Consider the following 18293-nt stretch of genomic DNA (forward strand, 5'->3'; position numbering starts at 1 on the left):
CATGGGGACAATGTTATCCACTAAGGCACGGAGATGAGAATTACCAATGACCAGGACAAATTAAAAGGAAAGAAAGTTAGAGATTTATCCCAATAATTACATTTTTTAAAAATATAAATATAATTATTTGAAAATATGTGCATCCTAAAACCTTCAAAGTAAATTCTGAATGTGGGCTGTTAGGTTTTATCTAAATACAACTTATATGGGGCATTACAACTCCAAACTTACATCAAACAACATGCAATATAAAAGATGATGTACTAAATCATAACAGGATAGGGTACACAGTACATATAGTTAATCAAACCAGTTACTCAACCTTTTACCCAAGTTGATCTCCTTCCGTCTTGGCTGTCTTAGAGTTTATGATGCTTAGGATGGGCATTGTATTACGAATGTGGCCAATTCTTTGCGGTCATGACATTCCTGTCATGACTGAAAAGTCAATATTATTTCCGTCTGTCTAGAACGAGAACATTTGCTTGGAGACAAATATACTACAGGACTGCAAAATGTTGGTCCTGGAAGGGCAAAACACTTTTCTGTTTTGTTTCTTAGAGGAAGTTAGCACTCAGACCAACTCAACTGTACTCAGATGGTATCCCCGGTCAAAATAAGTCAGTAATGTGAGAATGAAGACCTTGGTTTTGGCCCTACGCGACCAACATTCAGGGCAGACATATGCTATAAATGTGTTAACATAGAGATGTCCATGGTGCTTTAAAGACCTCTCTGGGAATATTGCTATGAATACTTTTTAAGAGTTTTATTGTAAATAATCTAAATAAGCCAATAAGGAGAAGCTGTGTGTATTGATTTTCTGTCTCTACATTTGGCTATAAAAATCCTTCAATCAATCAGAATTTTGCTCTGGCAAATAAAATTAACAACATATGCATACCAACATGAATCAAACAACAAAACCAACAAACTGAGAAGAAACTGCCAACTTGATGAAGAAACAAAGCCTCTTAAAAAAAATTAACAGTGATTCAGAACAAATGTAAGCTGATCCAAGCAGAGTCCAAACAAAGACAGCAGGCTAATGGCCAGTTAATATAAGTAATTGACAACTACATTAGATCATTGGCTGAATTGTTAAGTAATCACCAAGTGGTGATAATCACCTCCATTAACAAAAGGAATAATGGATCTAAAGGCTATTCAGCTATTTGGAATGTGGCCAATGGAATGGGTGGAATAAAATACCAGCAACAATTGCAAATACAGAGTGCCCCTTGATTTCTTTGCATATAATCATTCTATAGAGTCTCCTGAACATTTCCTACAATACATTCACTGCGGCGTGTAGAATAGTTTTTTTTTTAAAGGCCAATATGTATTTCATATCCATTGAGTTGCATTGTGGCCAATAGGATCTAGGATGGGTGGAGTAAAATGCCAGCAACAATTGCAAATACAGAGTGCCCCTTGATTTCTTTGCATATAATTACTCTATCCACCTTCCTTGACATTTCCTACAATACATTCACCGCGGCGTGTAGAATAGTTTTTTTTTTATAGGCCAATATGTATTTCATATCCATTGAGTTGCATTGTGGAAAAAGAGGGTGTGGAAATATTGTGTTGCTAGATGTAGCACACTGTTCCCCATGATTAGACAGGTTTGTCTTACTCTACACATTCTCCTGGACATTTCCTACACTGCTTTCTCTGTGGAATATTCAATAGTTTATTAGTTATGAGGCAATATGTATTCCATATTCTGTCATTGGCATTGTCTGAATTTTACCCTTGGAACGTGTTTTAACACCCACTAACACCCACTTTTTATCGAAATGACTCTTAAATATGATCATATTTGAATTGTTGTCAATGTTTTGAGAGGTACATGTTCTCAAACAATTAATAAACTACATTTATCTCAGTTTTTAAGTAATTCGTTGGTCTCTTTTATTTTGAAAAATTCCAGATTTTCGTGACCCGAAATGTTGCTCACAAGACGCAGATGCATTATAGACACCTACAGAGACGGTGATCAAGCATTTGCAACCGCATTTTAGCATCGGACTTAATCTATTCCGCATTTTTTGACGAGGTCAACAGAAAATGTATGTCAATTACTCTTTCTCGCACTTTCTCTCTTTTGTGACTTGTTATTGATCAGCTAAATTGCTTTAGAACATGTGTCTTAAGGAAAAGTTGGCATTGTTATTCGTTCTGAAGCTATTTGGTTTTTATTTGCAGAAAGTGATACAAACCGCGTAATCGTTTTGAATACTGATCAAAGAAACTACTCTAGAAAAAATATTTAAGACTATCATGATCTATCATGATTTAGGTTTCTTATTGGCGTTTTCATGTAGATTTTCCGATTTCCCTATCTAGGAGCCGATACTATCTATAGGTTTCATTTTGGGGGGTTGTTATAGCTTTTATAAAAAAAAGAAGAAAGAATTACTTTACATTTCTACTTCCCTTTCAGGACTTCCATTCGAACATCATCCAATATGAAAACTTATAGGATTCCTAGAGAATATTTCCAGATCCTACCAGAAAATCCTAAAGGATTCGTTTAAACAGGGATAACTAATCTAATCTGGATATTGAATGCATGGGTGTGGGGACGGTGGGGACATGTCCCTCCCTATGTTAGAAGCAGATAAATTGGTCCACCCCACAATAATAAGAACATTTTGCAAACGTTTTAAATGTGTCCCCCCAATATGAAACTCCTGTGTCCTTGATTGGATGCATGGCTATTTTTAAGATGAGATAGTTTCCTGAATAATTTGTTTAATACAGATTATGAAAGGTTTTGTCTGCAATATTACATGCTGTTATGGTTATTTTATTGAATTACATTGTCTAAACTTTGACTTTCTTGAATAATTACACTGGCCAACATTGAAAATGTTTTGAGCTCAAAATTAGCGTATTGTTATGTATTTCCATCTGCTGAAATTCAAAAATCACTATAAAAATGACCGATTAGCTCTTGCTTTGGAGATACAGTGACGTAATTTTTTAGAGTTTTTAGAGTTTTCACACCTCTCAACTGACATAACAGAATGTTCCCCAGATGTTTTGTAGGTTATAAACATAATTGTTTTGAAGTGTAAAATTTGTTATATCAAAATGCCACGAAAATTTGTAAATTTAGTGAATAATTTCTGTTACATATGTGGTGAAATAACATTTTCGTCACAGAAACGCAATCTGACGCCTCTTGTGAAGACTGCCTATCAGCATTTTTTTGGTATGAAGGTAGGGGACCAGGATAAATCATGGGCTCCACATATATGTTGCAACTCTTCTTCAGTTATACTTTGAGAATGGCTGAAAAATAAAAGACGATCTATGGCTTTTGCTGTGCCTATGGTTTGGCGGGAGCCTACAAACCATATAGATGACTGCTACTTCTGCTTGACTCCACCTATAAAGGCAGGATTGTCAATGTAGAAAAGAGGAACAGTTCAATACCCAAATCTTCCATCTGCTATTCGACCTATTCCACATTCAGATAGTTTACCAGTTCCTACTCCACCTCAACATTATGAGCTTGAAGTAGAAAATGAAGACAGTGTGGAAGAAGAAGAACCCAACAAGCCTTCCACATCCCATGACCCAGATTTTGGGGTAAAAGATGATACACCGCACCGACTGAGTCAAGCAGAATTGAGTGATCTCATTCGAGACCTTGACGTGTCAAAGGAGAAGGCAGAACTTCTAGGGTCAAGACTACAGCAATGGAATCTTCTTGAACGTGATGTCAGGGTCTCACATTACAGAGAACGTCAGAGGTATCTGATTCCTTTTTTTGAGAAAAAAAATCTGGTTGTTTGCTGCGATATTAATGGCTTGATGAAATGTTTGAATTTGAACCATGATCCAACTAAATGGAGGCTATTCATAGCCTCCTCCAAGCTTAGTTTGAAAGCTGTATTACTTCACAATGGCAACCGTCTTCGTTCTATTCCTGTTGGTCATGCAGTTTACATGAAGGAGACTTATGCAAACATGACAGCCCTTTAAGTACTTAACCAGGAAGGACAGGCCTTTAAGTACTTAAGAGACAAATTTCCTAGATTGAGTGATGGAAATGTTAAGGAAGGTATTTTTGTTGGGCCACAAATTCGACAACTTGTAAAGGATCCTGCATTTGACGAGTTTTGGAGGGGAAAGAAAAGGAAGCTTGGGAAGCCTTAAAGGGAGTTATACATGGATTCTTAGGCAACAAAAGAGATGATAACTACACTCAGTTGGTGACAGTACTTCTGGAAAAATACCATCAACTAGGATGCAATATGTCCCTTAAAATCCATTTTCTCCACTCCCACCTAGACTTTTTCCCTCCTAGTTGTGGAGCTGTCAGTGATGAACACGGAGAAAGATTCCATCAGGATATTTCTGCAATGGAACAAAGATATCAGGGCCATTGGAATGAAGCTATACTTATGGATTACTGCTGGTCTGTGTGTAGGAATGCTCCGGAATTTACTTTTGGCAAGCCAAAAGAAAACGATCTCATGAAGCCACCACATGATTCTCTTCACACCGAACCACCTGCCAGGTATTCATCCATCAATGTAGAACTCTTAGAATATAACTGACATTATAGAAATTTAAAATGCACTTTCAATGATGTTGGCATATGTAATTCAAATTTATCGTTTTCTCTTAATACGTTAAAATAAAATATTTCCACGTATTGTATATCACAGAAACTAGAGCTAATAAAGATTTTTCTTTGTCATATTCCTTTTTCTCACCCCAAAATTAGTAAGATTTGATTAATGAAGTTAAGGAAACATTCCAAAAATTATTTTTTGTTGGCCAGTGTTATTAATTGTATTACTATATCTTATTTTGTCAATGACCTAAGAACATTCTTATGATCCCATGCCATTGTTTCCCAGGAACATTGTTTCTGGTTATATGCAAGATTTGTTTTTGGCCCTTTCTGACAGCTGTCCCCTTTTTAAATGGAACATTACTTAACTCTTTTAGGTAATGATACATTAAAAAGGGTGAGGGGACAGGGTCCACCCGAAGTTTATACAGAATGAGAAGCAGCAATAGGATTTCGGCCAACAGGGTGGGAATTACAGTTAGGTCCAGAAATAATTTGACACTGATACAAGTTTTGTTATTTTGGTTGTCTACCGAAATATATTTAAGTTACAGTTAAATAATGAATATGGGTTTAAAGTGCAGCATTAATTTGAGGTATTCACATTAGGGCTGTCATGATATCAGATTTTCACTACACGATTTTCGTGGCCAAAAGAAGATGGAGAGAGTCTGTATCCATAACTGTACAAATAGAAAAATGAGTGTACAAAAAGAAAAATTACACTTACCTAAAGCAACGTTTAAGCGGAGCTGACATCCACGTAGCTCAGATTAGGCTGTCATTTGCTGCTTTTGAGTGTTCCCAATTCATTGTTAAATGATTGCTTTGATTGAAGTGGAATTTGTTATATTAAAAATACAGTATATTTAATGATACATGTAATCGGCTACCTTAAGTGCCATGTGTGAGGGCAGGATTTGAGAAAAATTTATTGGATTATGAAAAGGCAACCAGATGAACTGATAAACAAAAGATCCAAGAGGCCTAATACTGAGAGGAAAAATACAGAACATTTGCCTAGTAAATAGGATACAAAAAGGCGTTAATTAAAACACTAGTGTATAGGTCCAGACTCGTAGTTCAAGCATTGTTTGTCCATGAATAAGCTATGGAAAAACCAAGAGGGTTTTTTGGAAAAATTTAATTTTCCTCATGTGAATAGGCAAACAAACGTTGCCTCTTTGTGGACCTGTACCGGGGGTTTTAGTGGGGCTAACGAATGGATTTCAACATCAGTGCATAAGTCCTGTCTTCTTGTTTGACATACTATATCTGACATGAATAAGATATCAAAAGTTTTTGGAAAAATACAACTTCAGTCCCACCTAGTGAATACGATATTATCATATATGTATTATTAACATCATATCAATATTTCATTTTAAATATCACGTCAATACCGTTACATCGCGACACCTACAAACTTAATACACACCTTAAGTTTGATCAATGGACAGCATATGCATCTGAGCTCAATTTGTGATGTGTCATGGCAAAGGGTATGATTAACGCATGAGATATGTATGAGATATAATAAAAATTTCACACATTTCAAAATGTGAGAAACATGTTTTCACTTAGTCATTATGGGGAATTCCGGCAGCATTGATGACAGCATAAAAAAAAAAATACAATGCTATTATTATGCTGTTGAGAATGACATTTTTCTCTTATTGTTTCTGGTTTGTCTGTTACTACATCTAATTGTCAGTTTGATGCCATTTTAGAAATGGGACACAATGTATATTTACTTACTGTAATTACTGATTAATTCTGAATGGCACCAGTAGGAAGGGTAAATGTTCAGAGAACAAGTAGCATTTTAGCAATCTCTATAATATCAGCGGTAACCAACAATACAGCTCCTGAAAACATTAAGAGACCACTGCATCTTTTTCTTTCCTTTCCAAAAAAGGTGAAAAGGAAAGTTTTGAGTGAGGAACAGAAGCGTTCAATTTGCAGTGGTCTCTTAATAATAACCCTTCTGTTCCTCACTCAAAACTTCAACTTTTTTGGAAAGGAAAGAAAAAGGTGCAGTGGTCTCCTAATTTTTTTCGGAGCTGTAGCTACAGTTACAGCTCCACCCCTCTCTTTACCCGAGTGTCCAAAACATGCGGTCTCAGATCTGATAACACGATCACAAAATCAATCATCGACCTTCGCCTAGGGTGCTCTGGTACCACGTACACTTATGAGCAAACACATGGTGTTTGTTATAGATAATCCATGACTAGCACAGAACTCAACAACAACAAACGACCACTCAAGTTCAGATCAGGGAGGCCGTTCCTCCCTATCACGCCTCTCCAGGTGTCTCCATCATTGCCCACGTGTGCGTTGAAGTCCCCCAGCAGAATTATGAAGTCCCCTACTGAAGCCTCATACAGGACTCTCCAAGAAGGCCAAATACTCCGAACTGCTGTTCGGGGGATATGCACAAACAACAGTCAGAGATTCCCCCCCCACAACCCGTAGGCGTAGGGAGGCGACCCTCTCATCCACTGGGGTAAACTCCAACATAGCGGCACTCAGCCGGGGGCTTGTGAGTATCCCAACCCCCGCTCGGCGCCTTACACCCTGGGCAACTCCAGAGAAGAATAAAGTCCACCCCCTATCCAGCAGTACGGTTCCAGAACCATGACTGTGTGTGGATGTAAGCCCCACCAGATCTAACTGATTGCGCTCCACCTCCCTCACAAGTTCCTTCCCCCCACAGAGAGGTGACGATCCACGTCCCCAGAGCCAGCCCCTGCCGCCCGGGTCTGGTCCGTCGAGGGTCTGGCCTTCACTGCCACCCATATGGCAGCATACTCGACCCCAGCGGTTCCTCCCATGAGTGGTGGGCCCATAGGATGGAGAGGGGTTGCCACGTTGCTTTTTCGGGCTATGCCTCACCGGGCTCCGTGGCAAACCACCAAGCGCTCGCCGGCGAGCCCTCCCTCTGGGCCTGGCTCCAGATGGGGGCTCCGGGCTTCCTCCGGGCAGGGTAACTCCTCCTCTTCCTCGTTTGTACATAGGGGTTGTTTGAACCATTCTTAGTCTGGCTCCTCCCTGGTGGACACCGGTGGTCAGGGAAGCCATCCGACTGACTCCGGAGACGGTTGCAGTGTACCGACAGACCCGAAGGGCTGCGACCTCGGCTGTGAAAGAGGCAAAACAGCGGGTGTGGGAGGAGTTTGGGGAAGCCATGGAGAAGGACTTTCGGTCGGCACCAAGGTGTTTCTGGATAACCGTCCGCTTTCTCAGGAGGGGAAAATGGGGAACTATCCAAGCTGAGGAGGTAATTAGGCGATGGAAGGAACACTTTGAGGAACTCCTAAATCCCACTAACACGCCCTCTATAGTGGAGGCAGAGCTGGAGGCTGATGGGGAAGCATCGTCAATCTCCATGGCAGAAGTCAATGAGGTAGTCAAACAACTCCACAGTGGCAAAGCTCCGGGGATTGACGAGATCCGTCCAGAAATGTTGAAAGCTTTGGGTGTGGAGGGGATGTCTTGGATGACACACCTCTTCAACATTGCGTGGGAGTCGGGGAAAGTGCCAAAGGAGTGGCAGATCGGGGTGGTGGTTCCCCTGTTCAAAAAGGGGGACAAGACGGGTGTGTGCCAATTACAGGGGTATCACACTTCTCAGCCTCCCTGGGAAAGTCTACTCAAAGGTACTGGAAAGGAGGGTTCGGCAGATAGTATGGATATGGAGGGGGCCTGGGAATATGCCCATCCAGTTTACTTGTGTTTTGTGGATCTGGAGAAGGCATATGACCGGGTCCCCCGGGAGATACAGTGGGAGGTGCTGCGGGAGTATGGGGTGAGGAGGTCCCTCCTGAGGGCTATCCAATCCCTGTACGTCCAAAGTGAGAGCTGTGTTCGGGTTCTCTGTAGTAAGTCGGACTCGTTCCAGGTGGGGGTTGGCCTCCGCCAGGGCTGCGTTTGTCACCAATCCTGTTTGTAACTTTTATGGACAGGATATTGAGGCGTAGTCGGGGTGGGGAGGGGTTGCAGTTCGGTGGGTTGGGGATCTCATCGCTGCTTTTTGTGGATGATGTGGTCCTGATGGCATCATTGGTCTGTCTCTGGACCTGTTCGCAGCCGAGTGCGAAGCGGTTGGGATGAGGATTAGCACCTCTAAATCTGAGGCCATGGTTCTCAACAGGAAACCGATGGAGTGCTTCCTACAGGTAGGGAATGAGGCGTTACCCCAAGTAAAGGAGTTCAAGTATCTCAGGGTCTTGTTCGCGAGTGAGGGGACAATGGAGCGGGAGATTGGCCGGAGAGTCGGAGCAGCGGGGGCAGTATTGCATTCGCTTTACCGCACCGTTGTGACGAAAAGAGAGCTGGGCTGGAAGGCATAGGATAGGGTGAGAAGCTCAGCCATCTGTGAGGAACTCGGAGTAGAGCCGCTGCTCCTTTGCATCGAAAGGAGCCAGTTGAGGTGGTTCGGGCATCTGGTATGGATGCCCCCAGGACGTCTCCCTAGGGAGGTGTTCCAGGCACGTCCAGCTGGGAGGAGAACTTGGGGTAGGCCCAGGACTAGGTGGAGAGATTATATTTCGACACTGGCCTGGGAACGACTCAGGATCCCCCAGTCAGAGCTGGCAAATGTGGCTCGGGAAAGGGAAGTTTGGGGTCCCCTGTTGGAGCTGCTGCCCCTGTGACCCGATACCGGATAAGCGGATGAAGATGAGTTGAGATGAGAGATGAAGCTACAGTGGGGAGAACAAGTATTTGATACACTGGTGATTTTGCAGGTTTTCCCACTCACAAAGCATGTAGAGGTCTGTAATTTTTATCATATCATTTCCTGTAGTTCTTGACCAGGTTTGCACACACTGCAGCAGGGATTTTGGCCCACTCCTCCATACAGACCTTCTCTAGATCCTTCAGGTTTTTGGGGTTTTGGCTAGGCAATACAGACTTTTAGCTCCCTCCAAAGATTTTCTATTGGGTTCAAGCCTGGAGACCGGCTAAGCCACTACAGGACCTTGAGATGCTTCTTACGGAGCCACTCCTTAGTTGCCCTGGCTGTGTGTTTGGGGTTGTTGTCATGCTGGAAGACCCAGCCATGACCCATCTTCAATGCTCTTACTGAGGGAAGGAGGTTGTTGGCCAAGATCTCACGATACATGGCCCCATCCATCCTCCCCTCAATACGGTGCAATCGTCCTGTCCCCTTTGCAGAAAAGCATCCCCAAAGAATGATGTTTCCACCTCCATGCTTCACGGTTGGGATGGTGTTCTTGGGGTTGTACTCCTCCTTCTTCTTCCTCCAAACACAGCGAGTGGAGTTTAGACCAAAAAGCTCTATGTTTGTCTCATCAGACAACATGACCATCTCCCATTCCTCCTCTGGATCATCCAGATGGTCATTGGCAAACTTCAGACGGGCCTGGACAAAAAAAAAAAAAAAGAGAGACGGAGGCAGGCAGAATGTCGAAGCGTTTCCTTTTAATAGACAAAAACAAGGAAAGCAAAACGGAGTGCCGGGCACTACAGAATACTCAGGGTTTCAGGAGTTCAGGAGTTCACAAAACATAACAGGCACACAAGCACAATGACCAACAGCGACAGGGAGAAAATGGCTGAACTAAATACACAGACAAATGAGGAGAACAGAAACAGGTGGTGGCTAAACACAAGTGAAATGAATATACCATCCATCCATCATCTTCCGCTTATCCGGGGCCGGGGCGCGGGGGCAGCAGTCTAAGCAGAGATGCCCAGACTTCCCTCTCCCCAGACACTTCCTCCAGCTCTTCCGGGGGGACACCGAGGCGTTCCCAGGCCAGCTGGGAGACATAGTCCCTCCAGCGTGTCCTTGGTCTTCCCCGGGGTCTCCTTCCGGTGGGACGGGACCGGAACACCTTCCCGGGAAGGCGTTCAGGAGGCATCCGAAACAGATGCCCAAGCCACCTCAGCTGACCCCTCTCGATGTGGAGGAGCAGCGGCTCTACTCTGAGCTCCTCCCGGGTGACCAAGCTTCTCACCCTATCTCTAAGGGATCACCCAGCCACCCTGCGGAGAAAGCTCATTTCGGCCGCCTGTATCCAGGATCTTGTCCTTTCGGTCATGACCCAAAGCTCATGACCATAGGTTGAGAGTAGGAACGTAGATTGACCGGTAAATCAAGAGCTTCGCCTTGTGGCTCAGCTCTTTCTTGACCATGACAGACCGATACACCGACCGCATTACTGCAGAAGCTGCACCGATCCGTCTGTCAATCTCCCGTTCCATCCTTCCCTCACTCGTGAACAAGACCCCTAGATACTCCACTTGAGGCAGGCACTCTCCACCAATCTGAAGTGGGCAAGCCACCCTTTTCCGACTGAGGACCATGGCCTCGGATTTGGAGGTACTGATTCTCATCCCCACCGCTTCACACTCGGCTGCAAACCGTCCCAGTGCATGCTGAAGGTCCTGGTTTGAAGGGGCCAACACGACAGCATCATCCGCAAAGAGCAGAGACGAAATCGTGTGGTCCCCAAACCTGACACCCTCCGGCCCCTGGCTGCGCCTAGAAATTCTGTCCATAAAAAGAACAGAACCGGTGACAAAGGGTAGCCCTGCCGGAGTCCAACATGCACTGGGAACAAGTCTGACTTACTGCCGGCAATGCGGACCAGCTCCTGCTTCGGTCGTACAGGGACCTGACAGCCCTTAGCAAAGGACCCAGGACCCCATATTCCCGAAGCACTCTCCATAGGATGCCACGAGGGACACAGTCGAATGCCTTCTCCAAATCCACAAAACACATGTGGATTGGTTGGGCAAACTCCCATGAACCCTCCAACACCCCGTAGAGGGTATAGAGCTGGTCCAGTGTTCTACGGCCCGGACGAAAACCACACTGTTCCTCCTGAAACTGAGGTTCTACTATCGGCCATATTCTCCTCTCCAGAACCCTGGCATAGGCTTTCCCAAGGAGGCTGAGAAGTGTGATCCCCCTATAGTTGGAACACACCCTCCGGTCCCCATTCTTAAAAAGAGGGACCACCACCCCGGTCTGCCATCCCAGAGGCACTGTCCCTGACCGCCACGCAATGTTGCACAGGTGTGTCAACCAAGACAGCCCCACAACATCCAGAGACTTGAGGTACTCAGGGCGGATCTCATCCACCCCCGGTCCCTTGCCACCGAGGAGTTTCTTGACCACCTCTGTGACTTCAGCCTGGGTGATGGACAAGTCCACCTCTGAGCCCTCATCCTCTGCTTCCTCAATGGGAGACGTGACAGCGGGATTGAGGAGATCCTCGAAGTACTCCTTCCACCGCCCGACGACATCCCCAATTGAGGTCAACAGCTGCCCACCTCTACTGTAAACAGCGTTGGTAGGGCACTGTTTCCCTCTCCTGAGGTGCCGGACGGTTTGCCAGAATCTCTTCGAGGCCAGACGACCCGTACCCATCAGCTGCCTCAGGAGTCCCACAAGCCAACCAGGCCTGATAGGACTCCTTCTTCAGCTTGATGGCATCCCTTACTTCCGGTGTCCACCACCGGGTTCGGGGATTGCCTCCTCGAGAGGCACCGGAGACCTTACGGCCACAGCTCCGAGCAGCCGCTTCGACAATGGCGGTGGAGAACATGGTCCACTTGGACTCAATATCTCCAGCCTCCCTCGGGATCCAGTCGAAACTCTGCAGGAGGTGGGAGTTAAAGATCTCTCTGACAGGACACTCGGCCAGACGTTCCCAGCAGACCCTTACAGTACGCTTGGGCCTACCGAGTCTGTCCAGCTTCCTCCCCGCCATCGGATCCAACTCAACACCAGGTGGTGATCAGTTGACAGCCCCGCCCCTCTCTTCACCCGAGTGTCCAAGACATACGGCCGCAGGTCAGATGAAACGACAACAAAGTCGAACATGGTGTTCGTTATGGACAAACTATGACCAGCACAGAAGTCCAATAACTGAACACCGCTCGGGTTCAGATCAGGGGGGCCGTTCCTCCCAATCACGCCCCTCCAGGTGTCACTGTTGTTGCCAACGTGGGCATTGAAGTCCCCCAGTAGAACGATAGAGTCCCCAGTCAGAGCAATTTCCAGCACCCCTCCCAGAGACTCGGGTCGGGTATTCTGCACTGCCGTTCAGCCCGTAGGCACAAACAACAGTGAGAGACCTATCCCCGACCCGTAGGCGCAGGGAAACGACCCTCTCGTTCACCGGGGTAAACTCCAGCACTTGGCGGCAGAGCTGGGGAGCTATAAGCAAACCCACACCAGCCCGCCGCCTCTCACCATGGGCAACTCCAGAGTGGTGAAGTGTTCATCCCCACGTCGCTCCTTTGGGCTGAGCCCGGCCTGGCTCCAGGGTGGGGCCCTGGCTGCGCCATACCGGGCGACGTCACGGAACTCATAATTGTTTTCATCCTTAAGGGGGTTTTGAACCGCTCTTAGTCTGACCCGTCGCCTAGGACCTGTTTGCCTTGGGAGACCCTACCAGGGGCATATAGCCCCAGACAACGTAGCTCCTAGGGTCACTCGGGTACTCAAACCCCTCCACCACGTTAAGGTGGCAGTTCATGGAGGGGAATGAATACACCGATTAACTAAAACAAGAAAAGGGAAGACCATACAAGGACAAGACAAGGACAAACAGAAAACACGAAGTGGAACAGTCCCCTCAGGCAGGGACCTTACATCTGTCCTTTGCAAGCTATCGTGCTATTAGTTTGCTTTGTGTTAATGTGAAGCTCTTATCTAAGCTCTTAGCCATGCGTGTAGGGACTATTCTACCTTTCAATATTTCTACACACCACGTTTTCTAAATTAACCTTTTTGTTGTTTTACAGGCAAACCTGGCAGAGACATGTCACAATGGAAGTGCCAAAAGGAAAGATTGCTACAGTCACTACGGACTTCGAATCAAAACACTACATTTTTGTCAAGTCTGTAATGAAAAATGCCCTTACAGACCATGAAGGTAGAATATATTTAATGCTATTAAATAAGGTTTTACAGTGATTTCAGAAAAAGTGACTTGTCTTTTCAGGACAGATTCTAAATTTGTTTGTTTTGTCAGCTTGTGGATTTTTGTAGGAATTCACTTTCAAATTAGTTAATGTATTTTAAACATTCACTGGTACTTAATACAGTTCTGTAATACTGAAATTCAAATGGTGTGTGCCTGATGGCCCATTCCTCATGTCATGAGCGGGGCTGCTGCTGGCTCTTATGCACTGCCCCCTATTTGACCTGTCACACCTCATGTCATTCTTGAACCCACAGTTGACCTGCCCAACCTCATTCATGGAAAAGCAATGACAGACAACATGGTCAATAATCGGAAATTATATAAGTGGCAATTATATTCCCCTTTGAGCAGGTGCTCTACCATGTAGCCCTCTTCCCTTCGCCATGCTTGGTCCATTCTGCAAATTGCATCTCTAGGAGGCCCCTATTATGCAGGAATAAGAACTGATCGCTGATTGAACATTGTGAAACTACGTTTTGTATATGTGCAGAAAAAGTTGACGTTCAAGGGAAGAGTTTGTATAAGTTGTGACCAAATGTAAAACAAAATGAACACGATTTACTCAAGAGTTTTGCATTGTTTTGCCAAAATGTGCTTAGCATTTGCATTGTGTGTGAAAACAATGAGAAATTACTGCTTTGCAAGCAAATTATACTGTTGTTTAAACGGAGATCAACTAGAACCCAGTTTCATTAAATTTATCTTAGAAATGAAGTAACGGTTTACTCCCACTTGTGGAAGTTAGTTGAAATACAGTAAATACCACAATTTCCTTTTCGGGTGTCCAGTTTACAAAAGCTGTAATTATTATTGCTTTTTGGATATTTCAAAAAAATATAAAAAGCTATATAAATGGCACAATGATTCCAAACATTATTCAACGCTTGTTTTGTCACTTGAACAGAGTTTGAGAGAACTGCCTAGAATTTTAACAACCAGGAAATTACAATGGGTTTTTCTTTGCCCTGTCTGCTGTTCCTAATCTATGGTTTTATCGAGATTATCCCATCTCTACTGAGAGGGAAGAGAGGGTGCAGAATTTTCATTTGACAACAGAAGCCTTTTTGTTGACCAACACTTGTATATGCACCGACAATATTTTATGGTGAATACATGTTGTGAAACACTATCATAACACTTTTACTGCCGGTATATGGACATTATCTTATTTTACATTTGAATACTTTCTACAAATGGCCCCTTTTATTATCTGCTCCCCTGTGGCAGAGACAAAGTACACACACTTTTATATTTCTTGACTTATTTAAACATTGTTTTGTTATTTCTCATTTCAGTCATTGTCTACCATTGCCCAGAACTAAATGAAATTAAGCTGGCGTTCTGTTTTGAGTTTGAAACAGAACAGTTGTTCTTCGTTGTCGAGGAGGACGACATAAAGGTACGCCTATACTGTATTTCAGAACCTCCACTTTACTGTCCTTAATACATTGTATTCTTTCTATTGGACTACAAAACTTAGCTAAGAACCCACATATGCCTTTCTGGCAGTTTTGGCAATTTGTTTTGGTACTTAATATCAGGATCACAGCCAAGTGATTTCTTTTAGACTGTACTCCAACTGAATATTCAAGAATATTGCATATTCTTCTGGGGACCCCCTTAGTTCAATCTTTATCAAAAACCAAAATAGAGGAAGCTTGTTTACCTCCAATATCTGTAAACAATGTAATTGTAAACAAACTGTATAGCCCAAAATGAGGTTAAAACTAGAATTGTACGTCTCTGATACATGGGATGGTCTTGTCTTGCATCCATACTGTAGCTCTGTCTATGGATTTCAGAGTCGTTTAATTTTTATAGCCCCCTTGTCTTACCTGTGTACAGAAACAGTGGTCTAGCACTTACTTAAGGCACCTTTAAAACAGCAGGAACGTAGCAAAAAGCTATGGCTATGGAGATGTCTTTTTGAGCTAAATACAACCAATAAACACTGCACTTGAAATGAAATGAGGGCCTTATGGGTGGCGAACACACTTTCAAGAATAAAAAAAGCATGATAATCTCACTCCTACATACTTGTCTTATCTCACTTCTTGCCACTTCCTTTAACCCTGTTCCAAGACTCATTGTTAAAGGTTCAGCTGGTGGACATGATTAATAGCCAGAACAGCCAGTAAGGCCAGACACCATTTCCGTTGTGTAAAACAAATGGATGTACAAGTTAAATAAAGCCCCTGGACAGGATGCTGGACTGTCACAAGGCTTTACGGAGTTCTCCCTCGCTACTGTGCATCATATCTTGTTGTTGCTTGGACTTTGGAGTTTCAGGCTGGGTGTTTGTTTAAGTCTTTTGTAACAACTGAACTGTGCTTTCTAAAATAAATGTATCTATTCTGAGCCAAGAGCTCCCATCTATTCAGAACTCCCATTTTTATAATATTCAATGTGATTCAAACTTCCAGTCATAGGACAGACAACGAAGGTGTGCGTACTAACTTTTCCTCTTTTTTTTTTTTTTACTCCCCAGCTACTTAATAAAAAGGAGAATACCAATTTGCCAGATGAGAGATGCCTGTTCATGTGGGATAAAAAGACTGGGGAATGGGGGTACCTAAGATCTGTGGCAGAACCTGGAAAGTACCTCTGCCTTGAGAAAGACAAGGTCACCGTCGGCCAAAATCCAGTGAAATTTAGACTTAATGAATTAGAGTCCAAATGAAAAAATGTATCCAAACCTACATTGTAAAGCAACTAGTGGTGATAGGATTGTTAGTTGCTCAAGTTTTGTGAACTGACAGTCCATCGCAGCTAGCTGGCATATACAGTGGGGAGTATTTGATACACTGCCGATTTTGCAGGTTTTCCCACTTACAAAGCATGTAGAAGTCTGTAATTTTTTATTAGGGTACTCTTCAAATGTGAGTGGTGGAATCTAAAACAAAAATCCAGAAAATCACATTATATGATTTTTAAGTAATTAAAATTCCATGACATAAGTATTTGATACGTCAGAAAAGCAGAACTTAATATTTGGTACAGAAACCTTTGTTTGCAATTACAAAGATCATAGGTTTCCTGTAGTTCTTGACCAGGTTTGCACACACTGCAGCAGGGATTTTGGCTCACTCCTCCATACAGACCTTCTCCAGATCCTTCATGTTTCGGGGCTGTCGCGGGGCAATACAGACTTTCAGCTCCCTCCAAAGATTTTCTATTGGGATCAGGTCTGGAGACTGGCTAGGCCACTCCAGGACCTTGAGATGCTTCTTACGGAACCACTCCTTAGTTGCCCTGGCTGTGTGTTTGGGGTCGTTGTCATGCTGGAAGACCCAGCCACGACCCATCTTCAATGCTCTAACTGAGGGAAGGAGGTTGTTGGCCAAGATCTTGCGATACATGGCCCCATCCATCCTTCCTTCAATACGGTGCAGTCGTCCTGTCCCCTTTGCAGTAATGCATCCCCAAAGAATGATGTTTCCACCTCCATGCTTCATGGTTGGGATGGTGTTCTTGGGGGGTTGTACTCATCCCTCTTCTTCCTTCAAACACGGCGAGTGGAGTTTAGACCAAAAAGCTCGATTTTTGTCTCATCAGACCACATGACCTTCTCTTATTCCTCCTCTGGATCATCCAGATGGTCTTTGGCAAACTTCAGACGGGCCTGGACATGCGCTGGCTTGAGCAGGGGGACCTTGCCTGCACTGCAGGATTTTAATCCATGACTAATGGTTTTCTTTGAGATTTGGTCCTCTCTCTTCAGGTCATTGACCAGGTCCTGCCGTGTAGTTCTGGGCTGATCTCTCACCTTCCTCATGACCATTGATGCCCCACGAGGTGAGATCTTGCATGGAGCCCCAGACCAAGGGAGATTGACCGTCATCTTAAACTTCTTCCATTTTCTAATAATTGCGCCAACAGTTGTTGCCTTCTCACCAAGCTGCTTGCCTATTGTCCTGTATCCCATCCCAACCTTGTGCAGGTCTACAATTCTATCCCTGATATCCTTATACAGCTCTCTGGTCTTGGCCATTGTGGAGAGGTTGGAGTCTGTTTGACTGAGTGTGTGGACAGGTGTCTTTTCTACAGGTAACGACTTCAAACAGGTGCAGTTAATACAGGTGTGGAGAACAGGAGGGCTTCTTAAAGACAAACTAACAGGTCTGTGAGAGCCGGAATTCTTACTGGTTGGTAGGTGATCAAATGCTTATGTCATGCGATAAAATGCCAATTAATTATTTAAATATCATACAATGTGAGTTTCTGGATTTTTAGATTCCGTCTCTCACAGTTGAAGTGTATCTATGAAAACAATTACAGACTTCTACATGCTTTGTAAGTAGGAAAACCTGCTAAATCGGCAGTGTATCAAATACTTGTTCTCCCCACTGTAACTGTACATTAAAAAAAAACTCCATGCCTATTATACCAAGCAAACTCAGTCCTATCGCAGCTAATTCCCGTACAATTCCCGCTACATGGACTCCACCTCAATGCTGGTTTGCATTGAGGTGATGTGTATTTTGTGACAGACTTTTCTGTAAATTGCAAATGCTTTATGAATAAATCGATATGCATGCATAATCACTCGCTTTATGAAAATGTGCAATCCAGACACACAGACAATGAGTTCTTGAATGATGTAATCCACCCAAACACACAGACAATGAGCTCTCAGAGGGTGTATGATCATCATGATGTGTGTATCCTGTACTGAGAGCCATCATGAGTGGTCTCCTCAACAGAGCATCATCCTGTGTCTAGACATT

General features: G+C 43.9%; 1 protein-coding gene across 3 annotated transcripts; it reads left to right on the top strand.

The window, feature by feature from the left end:
* Positions 1-1979: 1979 nt before the first annotated feature.
* On the top strand, positions 1980-16399 carry LOC105007229. 3 transcript variants are annotated; one of them, XM_010866073.4, is made up of 5 exons: positions 1980-2075; positions 4309-4537; positions 13385-13515; positions 14862-14965; positions 16055-16399. In XM_010866073.4, the coding sequence occupies exons 2-5, from the start codon at positions 4380-4382 to the stop codon at positions 16244-16246; spliced, it is 585 nt and encodes a 194-aa protein (XP_010864375.2). In that variant the 5' UTR covers positions 1980-2075; positions 4309-4379; the 3' UTR covers positions 16247-16399. The 3 variants fall into 3 exon arrangements, with proteins under 3 accessions (XP_010864375.2, XP_028980350.1, XP_028980349.1); XM_029124517.2 differs by lacking the exon at positions 1980-2075 and adding an exon at positions 3141-3767; XM_029124516.2 differs by lacking the exon at positions 1980-2075 and having other exon boundaries at positions 3786-4537.
* Positions 16400-18293: the final 1894 nt, after the last annotated feature.

The sequence above is a fragment of the Esox lucius genome, chromosome 13 (assembly GCF_011004845.1).
Source record: "Esox lucius isolate fEsoLuc1 chromosome 13, fEsoLuc1.pri, whole genome shotgun sequence".
NCBI lineage: Eukaryota > Metazoa > Chordata > Actinopteri > Esociformes > Esocidae > Esox > Esox lucius.